Here is a 17,120-nt window from a genome sequence, read left to right on the forward strand (position 1 = left end):
TCCTGACCTATTCCGGGAGCTACAAGTGGGTTGTCTTGGCTGGAGTACGGAATCAACCATGGCAGCCTGATAAAGGTCAGCCTTTGATGGGCCCTGAACACCACACTGAGGGGCTGGGATTTCACCCTGCAGGGCTGCATGCTGAGTGGAGGATGGCTGGGAGGGGGCCAGGTGGGACGCAGGAACACCTCTTGTCCGTGCCCCTGCGTTACGCTGTGGCCAGAATCCAGGCCAGAGATGACAATGGACTGGGATGCCGCGGGGCCCCTGGGATTCAGGGAAGGCGATGCCTCCAACAGCGTGGACCGCGGAGGCAGGGGAGGCCGGCCTGGGGCGAGGGTTCGCCGGCGCCGAGCTGGCCAATGGCGAAGGGCTGGGCGCGGCCCCTCCCCGGGGGCGGGGCCTGGCGGGCGGGGCGCTTGGGGCTCCCTCGGTACCAGCGCTGCGGCATCCCCACGGCGCTCCAGCACCCGGCCCGCCCACCGCGCCGCTCCAGCTCCCGCAGCCCAGCGGCGGCCTCCGGCGAGGCCTGGCAGGTCCCGTCCGGAGCACAGCTCTGTCCAGTCGGGTGGGTGCGGGGCAGCGGCGAGGATGGGGATGGCTTCTCTTGGCTCGCCTGGGTGGGAGAGGGGCCAGGCTCTGGACTCGGGTTCGACCCAGAGGGGAGTTGCGCGCCGACCACCTAAGTGGGACTGGGGTAGGGTTGCGGTGGCCGCACTAGAGCTGCGCTCTGACCTGGTCAAGGAGAGCAGGGCTCGAGCCCGCTGAACCCAGGAGGTGGGGTGAGCTGGGGGCCGCTAGCCTAGGGGACCCGGGTTCTGGTGCTTGGGGAGGGGGCCATCTCTAAGGGCGGGGACAGAGCGCAGCCTGTGCGTGAGAACGGAGGTAGGAATACGGCGGGGATCCGCGCACTGGGGCGCTGGGCTGGATTCGGGGGTTGCGTCTGGTTCCGAGGGAGCTGCATCCCGGGGGGACTCGTTTCGTTCCAGGGGAGGGGGGGAGGCGGGGAAGAGGGGCGCCGGGGGCGGGCCGGGACTCGGTGCGGGGCGGTGGGGCGGGGCGGTGAGGCTGGCGAGGGGGTGGGCGCACTCTGACAGCGGTTCCTGGACACAGGCGGAGGCAGCGGCGCTGGGCGCAGAGTGGCGATGGGGCGGCCCTGGGGCACCCTGCTGTGCCTGCTGCTGGCAGCGATCCCCACAGCCCCCGTGCCGGCTCCGACTCCGACTTCGGCTCCGGTCGAGCCTGGCCCGGCTCTAAGCTACCCGCAGGAGGAGGCCACCCTCAACGAGATGTTCCGCGAGGTGGAGGAACTGATGGAGGACACGCAACACAAACTGCGCAGCGCGGTGGAGGAGGTGGGTGCGCCCGGAGGGCTCTGGGAAGCGCAGGACCCGGGGCTGGGGAGACTGGACGGCGGGAGGAAGCAGGCTCGGAGCGCTAGCCAGGGTCCTCGGTTCCGCCCAGGCGCCGGGAAGGGCCAGCGGCAGATTCGGAGTAATCTGGAGGCAGCTCTGGGTGATCCCAACTCCCACCTCGTCTGCCTTTTGACCAGAAGACCGGGATCTGAGCCTGTGCCGGGGAGCCTCCGGCTGGACCCACCCACCTGTTGGCAGGCTGCCCCTCCCCCTGTTGTCACGGGGGCTTGCCAGGCCCCTGGTATTCCAACCTCGCGGTTTTGCTGAGAGGCCCAGGAAGCTCCTGGCATCTCAGGTTCCAGCTGTCCATTGGGCTTTGAGCCTGTCATCTTACCGAGACACAGCGAGGATGCCATGTGGGGACCAAGAGCCTGAGCTTTCCTAGTCGTCTGTCTGGGCTTCCCCCAGTGCCATGGGGTCAGAGAAGGGACGTTGGAATCCTGAGCCCAGCAGTGAGACTTACCAGAGGGTGGTGGTAGGAGGAGGAGAGGGAATGGGAAAAGTAACCCCCCTCCACCCCAAGCGTGTTTTGGAGTCAGTCCTGGGCTCCAGGTCCTCTTCTGCCTCTCACTAGCAGGGTGACATTGGACAAATCCCTTAATATTCTGTGCCTCAGTTTCCTGTGGTCATTAAATGCCAGGATCTGTGTGGGCACCTGGTATATAATATGTAGCAGTTGTATCAGCTATCAGGTACCTAGGCAAAACTGCCTGGGTTCTTTCTTCCATCACCTCCCAGGTCCAAACACTATGATTGGCATCCTCTGTGGTGGGGACACCATACTGCCAGGGCTGCCAGGCCAGGAGGTGCAGCTGGCCCAACTCTCCTGGCACAGGTGTGGGAAGCGATCCCTGGTTCCTGGGGTGGGCGGGCACAGTCACTGTTGTCGGGCCCAGCTCTGGCTGCAGCCTGTCTTTGGAGAGAAGGAGTTAGCAACAGACCAGATGTCCAGGCTGATGGGTCAGGTGTCTTCACATCCATTTGGGCAAAGCCTCCGGAGCTGGCTCTGATCCATCAGGAGAGGTTGCTTTCTCCACCCACCCTGTGTAGTTAGGGGATATATCCCCTTCCTTCCATAACAGTCAACCTGGAGTTTTCAGGGAGGGGGACACTGGATTGGGGGGCAGTTGCACGGGCATCAGTACCTGAACATTCACTGCATGGCCCAGGTTCCTAAGCCCATGGACCATCTGTTTCCTATGAAAGCACAAGAATCATGACATTGAACAACTAAAGCGGGAGGGGAGTCACCTAAGGCCCCACTGTCTCCTAATGCTGCACCTTCAAATTAAATCGAGCTCGTGATTCTTCTGGTTTCCTTCTCTGGATTCTAGAACTTTCCCTCCTGCACATGGATCCTCAGTGAAGCTGACTAGGTCACCAATGTCTTTATTCAATGTGAACCTGTCCGTGCAGCGTGGTCCTCCGATGGTAGCTCCTGGTGAGGGAGAGGGGGGAGCAGCAGGGCCTCTGCAGGCTCTTCATTGATCAGACCAGTTCGGGGCTCAGCGGGACCTTAATGGCAGGATCCACTCTGAGGGAATTGTCCACGTTGGCTCTGCCTGCACGCCAACCTTCCTCCCTCTGGCCGTGGCTCTGTCTGACTTGTGCAGATGGGCTAACTGAAGTTTGCCACCAGGGGAGACATTGGCTGCCACTGCTACCCACTCAGTGGTTGTTCCCTAAAGAGTGTCCTCACTAGCAGTGGGGACAGGTTGAGAGAGAGGTTGAACACCTAGTGTCAGGAGAACAGGCTGTGGGGACCAACCTTCCTTCATTCGACTCCAGCTCTGCCACTTCCTGGTGACAGCATCCAGGCTCTGAATGGAGGAAATGTCCCCCTTAGGATAAAGGAGAGACTTAAATGAGAGGATGCAGTAAAGGAAGTTATCTGACCATATAAAATGGGTTTAAGTATAATTGGCCTGGCCAGTGTGGCTCAGTGATTGAGTATTGAACTATGAACCAGGAGGTCTGGTTAGATTCCCAGTCAGGGCATATGCCCAGGTTGTGGGCTCAATCCCCAGTAGGGGGTGTGCAGGAGGCAGCCAATCAATGATTCTCTCTCATCATTGATATTTCTATCTCTCTCTCCCACTCTCCCTTCCTCTCTGAAATCAATAAAAATATATGTTTTTAAAAGGTATAATTGGTATAATGTGTCAGTCCTGATGAGGCTGTTGTAAGGATTAAGGGAGATTGTTCATTACCAATAAATAATGGCTTTTGTTATAATCATATTAATAGTACTAGTATGAATAAAAATAAAGAACCACCATGGCCAATATATAATAGATTCTCAATAGATTGTGGCTATTGATGTTAATTTATTTTTAAAGAGCTTGCCCGAGGGCCCCTTAAATCTCATAAACACTGGACAGTTGCTGTTTACTTGTTGTCCAGGGTAAGAACCAAAGGACTGGGCCAGATGTATTAACTGTTTACGTAGTTGCATCATGAATCTGCTGAGAACTTCCTGCCATTTAAAATACTCCAGCTGACTCAAGCTGTTGATTTCTCCAAGGGGGGAAGATGAAGCTAACTCTACTCATCATATCATTATTGGGGGAATCAAATCTTCCAATGCTTTAATCCAGGCCATTCCTATTTTTCTGTCTTATTATTCTATATATTACTGATACATGTATTTTGAGGATAAAACTACTCTACTCCCTACCTGCACACTCTCATTGCCTTGTCTGTAACGGGCATATTTTAGAATGTTCCTAGGAAGGACCCAATACCAAACCTGGATTTCTCTCTCCAGTTTTTCCTTCTGTACCCTTTTAACAGACACAGATTCAACCAACCATAAATGCCATTTTAAACAACATTCACATTCCTCCTCTATGAAACAAGTCCTATTGCTTCAGGCCTAAGTTTTCCTTGCTAGTGGCAGTAATAGTTGTGGTTGAAATTTCCATTGTAAACTGTACTTTTAGTTTGTGGTGCCATTAAAGAACGGTTAGCTCATTCTGTTGAAATAACCACTGGTTGAGAGAGCAGTTTTATGAAAAGACTATCTGCTCAGCCCAAAGCAAACTCTAGACTTGGTAACTTGTCAATTATTTGAAAACCAAGCTGGAGGATTCGGATTCCCATGAGAATTTTTAAAATATGAAAACATTCCGTCTCCTTGTGGGGAATCGCCTCTGTAGCATCTGAAGTCTTGTACACATTGCAAGCTCTATCTTTTCTATCACTAAACATGCCAGCCTCTCTCTCTTACAAGAAAATGAAATCCTTTTTTTTTGCCCATTCTGTCTCCTATCCTTTGTTGTTGTTAATCCTCACCCAAGGATATTTTTCCCATTGATATTTTAGAGAGAGTGTAAGGGAGGAAGGGGGAGAGAGAGAAACATCGATGTGAGACACATCCATTGGTTGCCTCCTGCACAGACCCTGACCGAGACTGTGTATCAACCTGCAACCCAGGTGCTTACCCTTGACTGAGGATCAAACTCAAGACCAGGGGTCCTCAAACTACGGCCGAGGGCCACATGCAAATACAAATATTGTATTTGTTCCTGTTTTGTTTTTTTACTTCAAAATAAGATAGGTGCAGTGTGCATAGGAATTTGTTCATAGTTTTTTTTTAAACTATAGTCTGGACCTCCAACAGTCTGAGGGACAGTTAACTGGCCCCCTGTTTAAAAAGTTTGAGGACCTCTGCTCAAGACCCTTCAGTGCACGGGCCGACACTCTAACCACTTAACAACACCAGCCAGGGCCTGTTTCCTATCTTCATTCCATTTTCCTCCATTTGTTAGCAAACTCTTCAAACACATGCGAGATACCTGCTCTCTCCACTTCTACCCAAACATTCCCTGGAAAGCTTCTAAAACTGCTTTCCTAAAGGGCAGTATTGTGAAAGTAGCTATTTATTACCCCTTTGCTTGATGGCAAATACTGGACCAGGCACTTGGATTTTGTGATCCTAATTTTTACATCTGCTCAGCAAGATAGGATCATCCCTCATTTTACAGAGAAAGAGAAAGCTGCCCTAGCCGGTTTTGCTCAGTGGATAGAGCGACGGCCTGCGGACTGAAGGGTCTTCTCCTAGTGGGTACTCAGCTAAAGGCACCTATCATTATTACCATTATTTGTAATTGCAAAGAGGAAAAGAGAAGTGGTTCATTTTTCTTTAAAAAAGTTTCTTTCAATTACAGTTTACAGTCAATTCTATTTTGTATTAGTTTCAGGTGTACAGCATAGTGGTTAGACAATCATTTACTTTACAGAGGGACCCCTTGATATTTCCAGTGCCCACCTGGCACCATACATAGTTATTACAATACTAGAGACCCGGTGCACGAAAATTCATGCACTCAGGGGTGTCCCTCAGCCTAGCCTGAGCCCTCTCGAAGTCCGGGACCCCTTGGGGGATATCTGACTGATGGCTTAGGCCTGGTCCCCGGGGGATCTGGCAGCCTTGGAGCCCTCGGGGGATGTCCACCTGCCGGCTTAGGCCCGCTCCCCATGGGCCTAAGCATCCTTAGCACTGCTGCAGAGCCGGCTTCTGGCTGAGTAGCACTCCCCCAGTGGAAGCACACTGACCACCAGGGGTAGCTCCTGCATTGAGCATCTGCCCCCTAGTGGTCAGTGCATATCATAGCAACCAGTTGTTCCCCTGTTAGGGTCAATTTGCATATTATCCTTTTATTATATAGGATTATTGACTATCAGAATTCCTTTCAATTTTTAAATGTCCTGACCCTCCTTGATCACATTAATGAAATAGGAATATCAGCATGTACATGTTATTGACTGTTTCCTATGCTGTACTCTACATCTCCATGGTTCTTTTTCCCTAATCGACTCTGACTTGTATCAAGAGGGGAAAAAATGTGCTCATTTAATCCTTTGGTTTAATAGATGGAGGCAGAAGAAGCTGCTGCTAAAACGTCGTCAGAAGTGAACCTGGCAAACTTACCTCCCAGCTATCACAATGAGACCAACATGGAAACCAAGGTTGGCAATACCACCATCCATGTGCACCGGGAAATTCACAAGGTACGGGCGTTCCTGGCCAGCGCCTTCTCCTTTCTATAGCGCCCAGTCCCATCCAAGCCCTAAGGTTTTCTTTACATATTTGACACATAAGCCAAAAATACAAATAATTTTTACTTATCATTAAGTATTTAGTACTTAATTTTCTTATCACTCCTTGTCTTTTATTCATGTTTTGGTACTCAAACATGGACTTTCTTGGACTTCTACTTAATAGATTCACACGTATGTCATCTTTTTCCCTAATTTACTATAATCCTCTGTAGGGCAAGGTATATACTACTAGTTTTAAATCCTCAGGTAGTGCATCAGGATTACCTGGGAGCCTGTCACACTTCCCAACCCCAGCCTGATCCTCGGAGGTTTTATATCACTGATATTGGGTAGTTTTTAGAGCTCTCCGGAGCTTTGATCTCATTCTCACACGTGGCTGCACATGTAATCACCTGGGAGCTTTACGAACTAGTGATGCATAAGGCGCCTCCCCAGAGACTCTAATTCAGTTTATCTGAGTGCTGCCTAATCAGGAGCGGGGCAGCTGTAGCTAAAACCTGCTTGCTTCTCATGAAAGACATTCCATTAGACACCCAGACCTGTAGCCGTTGAAAAGAAAGTCTGCCTTGAGTTTCAAGTGATGAGCCCCAAGAACGATAAACATGGCGAACATTGAATATTTGCTGGGCGACAGGCTCTGTGTTGAGTGCTTTACACAGACCACCTCATCCCTCCACATAGCAGCCGTGTGAGGCAGACTCTGTGACACCGATGGTCACTGCTCAGAGGACAGGCTGCTCATCTGAGGGGAAGGGAAGGGGGAGGGCCAGTCTGTCCGCTTGGCTGGACGCCCCTGCTTCAGAAAACAGAAGAAAGAAAAAAAGTTGTGGAATTGGCCTAGAGTTCCTTCTGTGTCACACTCACTGCGCCTGTTCTACTGTAGATCACCAACAACCAGACTGTACAAACCATCTTCTCAGAGACAGTGATCACGTCTGTGGGAGAGGAAGGCGGCAGAAGGAACCACGTGAGTCGTCCCCTCCCCTGCGCTCACACCCCAAGGCACACGCATCTTGGTGTACCTACCACAGGTGACCCAGGCTCCAGACCATGGGCAGGAGGCAGGCACTTTCAGGCACTTTTCCTGCCTCCTTTTGGCCAAGGTCATCTAATTCCTGACCAGACCTATGCATTCTGGTTACAGTACAGGCTCTACATTCCTGCACTTTGCATCAGAAATAACAGAGAAATTAAATTCAGTTGTCATTTGATGGCTCCATCTCAGCCTTGAAAGGGGAATAAGGAAGTACTGGGTGCATTGATTAGAGACTCTGTTCATAAGACCTGGGCATCTGAGCGCTTGTGGCCTGGCCCATGCCTTGTATAATGTCAGCCCTGATCAGGCAGTTTGAGAGCAAGAAAACCTTAGGTGGAACCCAGTGGCCTAAGGGGAAAAGGGTGTCCTCCTACTCCAGGCTTCATGCTCTGGCCACTCCTGATATGCCTGCTACTGAGGTGCCTGTTGTTTAGTCCAAAGGCATTTTCAATAGAATTACAGGGTCCTGCAGTTGGAAGGGGCATCATTTCACAAAAGGAAGACCCAATTGGAGTCACTGGTCTCCAGACTCCCAGGCCAACAGTGACTCATCTGCGGTTATCTTCTCAGAGAAGTGGCTGGCTTAAGATGCAGATGCCTGATGAGGCACGGACAAGGCACTGCCTTGAGGCATGGGCCACAGTGAAGTGTGCCCCCTTTGTGGAGACAGTAAGGACCAGCCTCTCTGTACCCAGGTGCCTTATGCAAACTTCCGGACTATGAGATCTTTCCCTTTTTGAGGTGCGCGACGCATTCCTGGCCTTCCGGGGGGGATCAAGGATTTCCCCTGCCTCTTTTGGCCTTATCCCCAGGAGAGAACTGGTGTGTTCATAATAGTTAGGGAGGTGGCGTTGACATGGTTGGTGTCGATGGGTGCTTCTTTGATTTGGGCACAGAGCTCAGACATGTACTGCAGTCTGGGAGGTGGGGGAGGGGGGTCCAGTTGGTGCCAGTGACCCACCATTCAAGGGACCTGGGGGTTGGGGTGGGGGCAAGCTGTGTGGTGAAATGAAAGGAACTCAGGCGGTGAAGCCCAGAAGCATGACTTTGTCACTTACAAGCTGGGTCACCTCGGTTCCCCCAGCTTCAAGTGAAGCAGTGATTTTCACCAGCTCTCCCGACTCGGAGAGTACAGAAGTCTTAGAAACAAGAAGACAGGATGCACTAAGGTCAGGAGGGAAGAGAGTGCAGTTCTCAAAGGTGGGAAGAGAGAGAGGGAAGCCAAACAAAAAAAACAAACAGCTGTAGGGTGTGGAGGAAAAAGCTTTAGGATATTCCAGATTTAAGTCTCCGTGTGGGGCCCCATGAGGGAAGGAGGGCCTGTACAGAAGCCATGGAATGGAAGGAGCAGGGGAAACAGAACTCACTGGGCTGTGAATTAGAAAAAAAAAGCATTGTCCTCAAGTTAAAAAATAAAAAAGGGCAAATGATTGCACAATGATAGAGGTTTGCTCCAGGGAGCTCCCCAGAGGGCAGCCGCCCTGGCTATGAGCACATCGGCACCTGCTGGAGGCCCAGGTGCCCTGTGAGGCGACTACGTCAGGTTTTGAGCCCTGTGATGGGGGAACCGAGGCTCTGATCATGGTGAGCCGGTGAGAGACAAGATCTCAAAGATGCCAAGAGTGTGCTTGGGTAGAGAGCCTGTACGTGAGTGCTGCTCCCAGTGAGTTTGTGCCGGCTTTCCCGAGTGTGCATGGCTTTGTGCGTCCATGTGTCCTTACTTCAGGCTCAGCTGGGGGCCCAGAATCTCCACGCCTTTGTTGCCATCTCCCATGTCCACCGTGTGAGGCTGGACGTTTGTGTGGCACCCTTGTGCAGTGCGTGATTGGACCCCTGTGGTCCTGAGGGTGCAGGAGGTTGGCAGGGAGAAATAGATCCCCAAACCCAGAAGGTAGAGACTCACCAAGTTTTTCTAGATTTGGGCTCAGGCCCTTGGCGTATTAACTCACTGAGTTTCTCTATGAGAATAAATTCCCATTTGATCGGCAAGAAGGGAGACCTGGGCAGCTGATGCTTGACTGGCCAGTTTCTGGAGAACCCGACGGGTCTCCAGAGAATAGACTTTTCAAGCCGCCTGTGACAGGGATGTCATGTGCAGACACAGGGACATCTGGACCACAGAGCCTCATTCATTGCCAGAGTGGCTTGCTGAAAGTCAGAGAAGCAAGATCTAGTTTCAGATGCCCACGGCATCCTTCCATTCAGCTGCTCTCTGGTTCCTGGGTCCCCGTGGTCCTAACACAATGGAACGGGGGGCTCAGCATCAACTTTGCAGAGACACGAAGATCCTGTCTCGAGGGGGAAGCTGTAAACACGAGACTCCTTCAAAGGAGTGCGAAGGGTCGATATTGTCACCACTGTCCCACCCCATCGTTTCATAACTTAATGATTTCTACAGTTGGCTCTGAAATGCATTCCACCCTGAAGAAACTTCCTTTTAAATGGAAAAGGGAGATTTGCCTTTCAAAAGGACGAAAATCATACGCTGTCCCATTATTCAGTTACTGCAAACAGGGGCTAAATTTCCAGCATTTAAAATTCCCAGATGAATTCAATTAAAAATAATCACCAAGCACTACCACCAGCCTCCACCCCCCACCCCCACCCCCATTTTCCTTTCTTCAAATGCTGGTATGTGTATGAATATGTATGGTAACCCGAGGAGGCCCGTGGAAAGTTACAGACAGTCATACTATATGCCTGTCTAGAAAACTTAGCACAGTACGTGCACGGTATTGGTCTGTTTTTACATTCAAACGCGAGAGGGGAAAAGGACATGCGGCTTGTTATTTCGCCCGAGTGCACTGGCGATGGCGATGTGGCCCGACATCTTTCTGTGGGGCTTTTGTGCGGGGCCCTCGCCTGTCTCCCTTCATGGGCCAGTGGGCGGCTGACTGATGTGGTGCTGCTTTCGTGCAGGGTGAGGTTAGGAGGAGAGCTGGAGCGCGGACGAGCCATTATGCATCAATGGGAAACTTTTATTTATAGCACCGTGTCCCCAGAGATGAAGAATCCGGTCCAATTAGCCAAGGCACCATTTTGAAGGGACACGTCCTCTCATTAAAATACAGCTCACAGCTACCGACCTTAGCACGTCGCTCACATTTGTTGCCTTTTCTATGTTTGCGTTAGAATATGACATAGGACCGTAGGTCCACTTGTTTTTCCAGCTGAACATACCTCATTTGAACCTATGGGTTCCATTCTATTACAACCAACTCCCAAGATCTTGGTCAAGACTTTCAAGGTTCCAGGGAGACAAATTTCACTACCAAAATCATGTAGATAGTAGCAATTTGAGTGACCCCTGAGACCTCCTTGTCCCACAGCATGATGGGCGTTACAGGGCCTTTTTGACTCCACCCAGTGCACAGTGGACGGTGACAGTGGAATTCTCTGCAAGTGTGAACCAAATGTCTTCTCTGCTGCAATAATGCGGTCTGTCATTTGTTCTGAAGCTGGGCGGAGTAGGAGGTAAACTGTGGCTGAACGTCTCAGGACTTGTTTGTTGGTTTCCCATGAGCAGTATCCTGTCCCCTCAAAGTCCAGGAGTGTGGGAGGAGCAAGGGTGTTGAATGACAGCCGTTTCCGTGAGACCTCAGGTTCTTCCACGCTCCGAGCCGCCCCCAGCCAGGTGGGGTGCTGGCTTTGTTTGCTTCTATGCCCTGATTTCTGAAGCTGGAGTTGTTATCAACTTAATAGAGTGTCAGAGGACGCCATGATGACAAGTCACTGGGGGTTTAACAGAAATGCTATCGGGGAGGGCCTGGGCCTATTAGAGAAACTCAGTCAAAACCCTGCCCTCACCCTTACAAGCTCTGTCCATTATGAGTCTGCTTCTTCATTTATGAAAGGGGCTAATAATTCCCGGTTCCCAGAATTGAGTGAGAATGTAGTTAGGCAACGTTTATAAAAGCTCTTTGTGTAGGGCTCATTAGTATTGAAAAGTATTTAAAACTGGGTTCTAATTGGTTTCTCCCCTGGTTCCCAGCAACCTACTGTCAAAAGAATGAATGGGCATAGCAGCTGAGGGTATGGTTAAGGACTCCACGGGCTCCCTCCACTGATGTTCGAAGCCTTGGGCTAGGCTCTCCAGAGCTCTGCCTCCCCCTCGGAGTATTGCACTTCACCTGGAGCTCCGTGTTCCTAGCCACAGGGTTGACTCGCCTGCTGTCCTTGTTTGGGTGCTAGGGACACAAACAGAAGAAAGAGTGGACCATATGAATGACAAGAGAATCGGTGCTGGCAAATGCCAGGATGGGCCTCTGGTTGGCAGGGTGTATGCTGGTTTCTACAGAGAACAACAGACTAGTGGTTCTAAGAGTGATGAGAGTGATGGTGTAGTCTTAGGTTGAATGTGCATCTCCACAGTCCTATCACCAGACATTTGGGTACATCTGTGTTTATAGATTTATATTTGACTTTGTGATATCTGGCCAGGTATAAGGCCCTCATGCCTAATCCAGTAGGAAAAAATTATAGGGAAATTGAAGAGCTCTGGATCATTCTGAGAGATGAACAAACAATCTCCAAACAATAAGTAGATGTAGGCATTTCTTTTGAGCTATAACCTGGCTCTATTAAAGTGGACTCTCCTCAACCTCCATCTCCTCCAAGAAGGAACTCATCCCCTGCCAGCATGGCTCAGTGGTTGAGCATCGACCCAGGAACCAGGTCAGGGATCTGTTCCCGGGATGTGGGCTCAATCCTCAGTAGGGGGCGTGCAGGAGGCAGCCCATCAATGATTCTCTCTCATTATTGATGTTTCTATCTCTCTCTCCCTCCCTCTCTGAAATCAATAATATATATATATATATATATATATATATATATATATATATATTTAAAAAAGAAGGAACTCATTAAATATACATAATTCCACATCCAAATAAAAATATTGTGAAGTTAATCAATGAGTCTCATATAAGTTGGTATAACAGGATGTCTTGAAAAATGTTAAGTGAAAAAAGAGCAATTGCTAAGCAGTATCTATACTATATTAAGTACGTAAAATATACCTTATATATACAGTATATAAAAATATTTCATTTTTAGAAAAAAGTTTGCATAAAAAGTTTGGCAAAATATATACTAAATCATTAGTAGCAGTATATCTGGAGGAATTGAAATTTGCTGAGGTTTTTTCCTTGATAGTTGTCTACACTTTTTTAATGTTTTAAAAAGAGCTTGTGAATTATTTACAGTTTTGCTATAAACATCTATCTATCTACCTGTCTGTCCTTTTTGAACAATTTTGTAGGTATTTCTTTTGTGCCGATCCTGGAAATTAAATTGCTGAGTCAAAGGCTGTATATCTAAATTTTTGAGAGATGCTGCCAAATTTTCCTCTAGAAATGTTACAGTAATTTCACTCTTTTAAAAAAAAATATATTTTTACTTAATTTAGAGAGGAAGGGGGAGGGAGAGATAGAAACATCAATGATGAGAGAGAATTATCGGTCAGCTGCCTCCTGCACACCCCACCCTGGGGGTCTAACCCAAAACCTGGGCATGTGCCCTGACCATGAATCGAACTATGATCTCCTGGTTCATAGGTCAACACTCAGCCATTGAGTAATACCAGTAATTTTACGCTTAGCAACAATTTCTGAGACTATTTCACCAACCCTCCCCTACAGTGGGTGTTACAGTGGGTGATTCTTTATATCTTCTTTTTATTTCTATTTCTGTGATTATTAGTAAGGTCCAGGGGAATAGCTGGTTGGAGAATCGTAAGTTGTAGCAAAGATAGAATTCTCCACAGATTCATCTCACCCCTTCCTCCCTTTCTCATGGTGAAAGGGCAGCTTGGCATTCCAGGCTGTTCCCAAGACCGAATGCCATCTGTCCCCGTGTGGGGCAGATTAGGAAGGTGTGAAGTTCCTGTGTCCATGTGAGGTGGCTGATGGGCTGTGAGTCACACCAGGAGTAGGTGACGGTGACATGCAGGCTCCTGCCTCCACCCCTGTAAACACAAAAGACAGACTTCCTCCTTCCTTCTCCCCTGACCTCCACAAACACCCCACACACGTGCTTAGATGCCTCCTGGTCGAAGAAGCACTCAGTAGGGTGGCTAAGTTTACAGGCCGGTAAGATCAAGGTGCAGCTCAATATTCATGAGCCATGTGACTGATTACGTTCCTTAACTGCTCTAAGACCTTTGTTTCCTCATATGTACAGTGGGGTTAAAAAAAAAAAAAAAGGACCTTCCATACAGTGTTGTCATGAGGATAAAGTAAAATAATCCAGGTGAAAAGCACCACACAGGGCCTAGGATGCAAGAGTAAGCAGTCAATCAGTGTCATTGTTATCATTCGATTACCCCAAACTATGGCTGTCAAAATTCCCAGGATTAATTACTCCACGCATGCATTGATTTGCACATCCATTGAGCACTTACTGCATGAATGGCAGATAAATGTAAGAGACAGTCCCTGACAGCAGAGAGCATCCAGGCTAGTGGTGCACCCAAAACCAGACCATTCCAATGTGATTCCTTAGGCAGAGGCGATACAGGGCGTGGCGGGTGCATGACCCGGTGGCCAGGGAAGACTTGTTGGGAGATGATCCTTTAGGTCTCTGCTGCTTCTGCTCATTTTATAAGCAGAGGCATACACTGCCCTTTTGTTCCCGACCATCATACATCAAGCAGCCTTGGAAGGAAGGCAGAGAGAGCTGTCCTTTGCCTGGGGTCCACTGGAAACAACCTGGGTTCTCTAAGCTTGACATTCCTCAGCTGTGATGCACCCCCACTTCGGGCACAGCATCCACCTGGGCCCCACGGTGGGGTTGGGGGCAGGGGAACTGTTGAAAACACAAAGCTCCTGCTGCTTCTGTGCTGTCAAGTCCTGTGTCCCCGACCCAGGAGTTCATGTCTTCTGCTGGCATCCATGAAACTGTGGAAGGCTCACGTGTCCCTTTGCAAGTAAACCCACAGACCCTGTTTTGGCAGGCTTCCTGGAAGAGGTGGCAATTAAGCTTTATCTTGAATGATGTCTGGGAATTCTCGATGGTGAAGAGGAAGAGCATTCCTTGCAGAAGGCTTTTTTGCTCAAAGTCAAGGAAGCACGTGGAAATAAGAATATGTTTGAGGAACACTGCAGTTTAGGATCCCAGGGGTGGGAGCATGCCTGAGGGGGCAGCAGGTGAGGCTGGGAGAGGCAGGGATTAGCTCAGGAAGGGCTTTGAGAGCCCAGCCAAGGAGTTAGAAGCACATGCTGCGTTAGGAACACATCCCGTGCATCTGAAGAGCTTTAACACGCCCCGTACCATATGCATAGGGCACTGAGGCTCCACACAGCGGCCCCCAGGGGAGAGAGCCAGGACGACATGGTTTGGATGGCAGATACATTGGTGGGGACGGAGTTTTGCTTAATCCTGCTGAGTCCTTTGTGCCCTTCGAAAGGCCTGGCTTCGGGGCTTGGAACTGGGAACCTTTTAGTTAGAAACAGAGCACTCTGCGTTTGTGTAGTGCCAGTAGGCCGCCAGAGGAGTGACAGTGATTGAACTTGAAGTCTCATTAGGCTGACGGCTGCAGAACAAGCTGTGTCTGTGGTGCCTGAGGAGCCGGGGTTGAGGAGCATCCTGTGCGGGTCTGTGGCTGTCCGCTGCTCTCAGAACCTGGGGACCCTTCCAGACCAGCCTGGGCAGCACGCGAATGCGGCCTTGGCATCTGGCTGTGAGACACGTGGTCCCGCCCTTCCTTGACCTTTGGCATCATTCTGAAAACTCACAGAGCTTGCGAGACCATCTTGTTTTGTTTGTAAAATAATGGCAAGGACCACAGTGTTCCCTCATGTGGTCACTGTGACTCAGAAAGTGACCGAGTTAACCGCCCCCTCTCCAAAGCTGCCTCATTCTCCTTTCCAGGGTCATTCTGGTTAACTGTTTGGACCAACCATCAGCGATGTGATTAAGGGCTCAGTAATAATGGCAATAATAGTAACAGATGATGATGAAGATAATCACTGCCATTCCTGGGCCCTTGCTCCGTGCCAGGCACCGTGCCTGGATCTGACCAGGTTTCCCTCACATAACCGGCATGGCAGCCATGCTCTTAAAGAAATGTTTTTAAAAGTTGTGATAAAATATTTATAATGTAAAATTTACCATCCCAACCACTTTTAAGTATATAGTTCAGTAGTAAGTACAGTACATTCCCATTGTTGTTAATCAATCTCTTTTCATCTTGCAGAACTAACTGAAATACTGAACTCATGAAACCATAACTCTTTACTGCCTCCCTTCCCCACTCCTCGCCCCTGGCAACCCCCTTCTCCTTTCTGTCTCAATGACTATGACTACTCTAGGTACCTCATGTGAATGGACTCTTACAGTATTTGTCTTTTGTGACTGGCTTATTTTACTTAGCACAAGGGCTCAACCATGGTGTAGCATGTGTCAGAATCTCCCTCCTTTTTAAAGCTGAACAATATTCCATTGTGTGTGTATAAATAAGCATATATACTAGAGGCCCGATGCATGAAATTCGTATGAAATTCGTGCAAGGGGCTCAGCCCTCACAGCCCCAGCTTTGTCTGGAAGGTCGTCGGAAGATCGTTTGGCTGTCCTCGTTGGGCTATCTGGTCTAATTAGCATATTATGCTTTTATTATTATAGATACACACACACACACACACATACATATACATATACATATCTATACTACATTTTGTTTCCATTCATCCATCAATGGACACTTGGGTTGTTTCCACATCTTGGCTATTGTGAATGGCACTGCTATGAACACGGATGTATAAATATCTCTCTGAGTTCCTGATTGCAATTCTTTTGGGTATATACCCAGAAATGTTATTGCTGGGCAATTTTTTGAGGAACTGCCAGACTGTCTCACAGTGACAGCACCATTGGATGTTCCCACCAGTGGAGCATGAGGTGGGACATCTTTTTAACCTCTGGTTTCCATGACTGTAGGCATGAGGGGACTTGAGGACCCACACTGAAGGGCTGTATGAAAATCCCCGGGCTCTGCTGCCTTTGGTCAAAGCAGTGCTTTCTCAGCACCGGTCCCAGGGGCTGCCTCTGCAGGTGGCAGTCATAGTCTCAGGGTGTCTTTGAGGTATAACTGACACCACTAATCAGAAGTTCTCGCCTACACCCAGCCTCTAGCCAACGTGCTGAAAACTGGGGTTAGTGTACACAGGCTCAGGCTGCACCTGGGAGATTCATCTCTGAGATCCAAAGATGTGATTTTTTTTTTGATCATTAAGATTCTATGTCCTGCTCTACCCCTCCCTTATAACCCCTGCCCCACCATGGTCTCCTAGGAGAATCCAAAGGCCTCCCACATGCCTGTGAGGCTCTGCAGACCCCTGAGGGCTCAGGTGGGGGGCTCAAGGGAAACGGTTTGTGGTGGTGGTGGTGGTGGTTTTTAAATTCCCACCAGAGGTAGGGAGGGCTTCTTGGGAGGAGGGCCAGAGGCCAGTGCCAGTGGAGGCCTTGGTCATTCACGCTCCTCCTCTGGGGTCAAAGTCAGGGTCAGGGGAAGGGGACTAGATCAGGATGGGGTTTGGGATGCAGTGGGGCATGTTTAATGCTCTCACAGAATTTGCAGTCATGCCCCAGATCTGATGAGCTAAGCTGGC

At 49.6% G+C, this 17,120-nt stretch overlaps 1 protein-coding gene across 1 annotated transcript in view; it reads left to right on the forward strand.

The window, feature by feature from the left end:
- Positions 1 to 461: 461 nt before the first annotated feature.
- DKK3 (dickkopf WNT signaling pathway inhibitor 3) overlaps positions 462 to 17,120 on the forward strand; it is a 44,598-nt gene continuing 27,939 nt past the window's right edge. Inside the window, exons 1-4 of the mRNA XM_070425285.1 lie at positions 462 to 568; positions 1,114 to 1,355; positions 6,291 to 6,428; positions 7,363 to 7,446. Coding sequence (XP_070281386.1) covers positions 1,146 to 1,355; positions 6,291 to 6,428; positions 7,363 to 7,446 — 432 coding nt within the window. The 5' untranslated portion in view covers positions 462 to 568; positions 1,114 to 1,145. The remainder of the gene's footprint in view (positions 569 to 1,113; positions 1,356 to 6,290; positions 6,429 to 7,362; positions 7,447 to 17,120) is intronic.

Source organism: Myotis yumanensis, unplaced genomic scaffold (genome assembly GCF_028538775.1).
Source record: "Myotis yumanensis isolate MYYU_CA2020_CCGP unplaced genomic scaffold, mMyoYum1.0.hap1 SCAF_10, whole genome shotgun sequence".
NCBI classification, from domain to species: Eukaryota; Metazoa; Chordata; class Mammalia; order Chiroptera; family Vespertilionidae; genus Myotis; species Myotis yumanensis.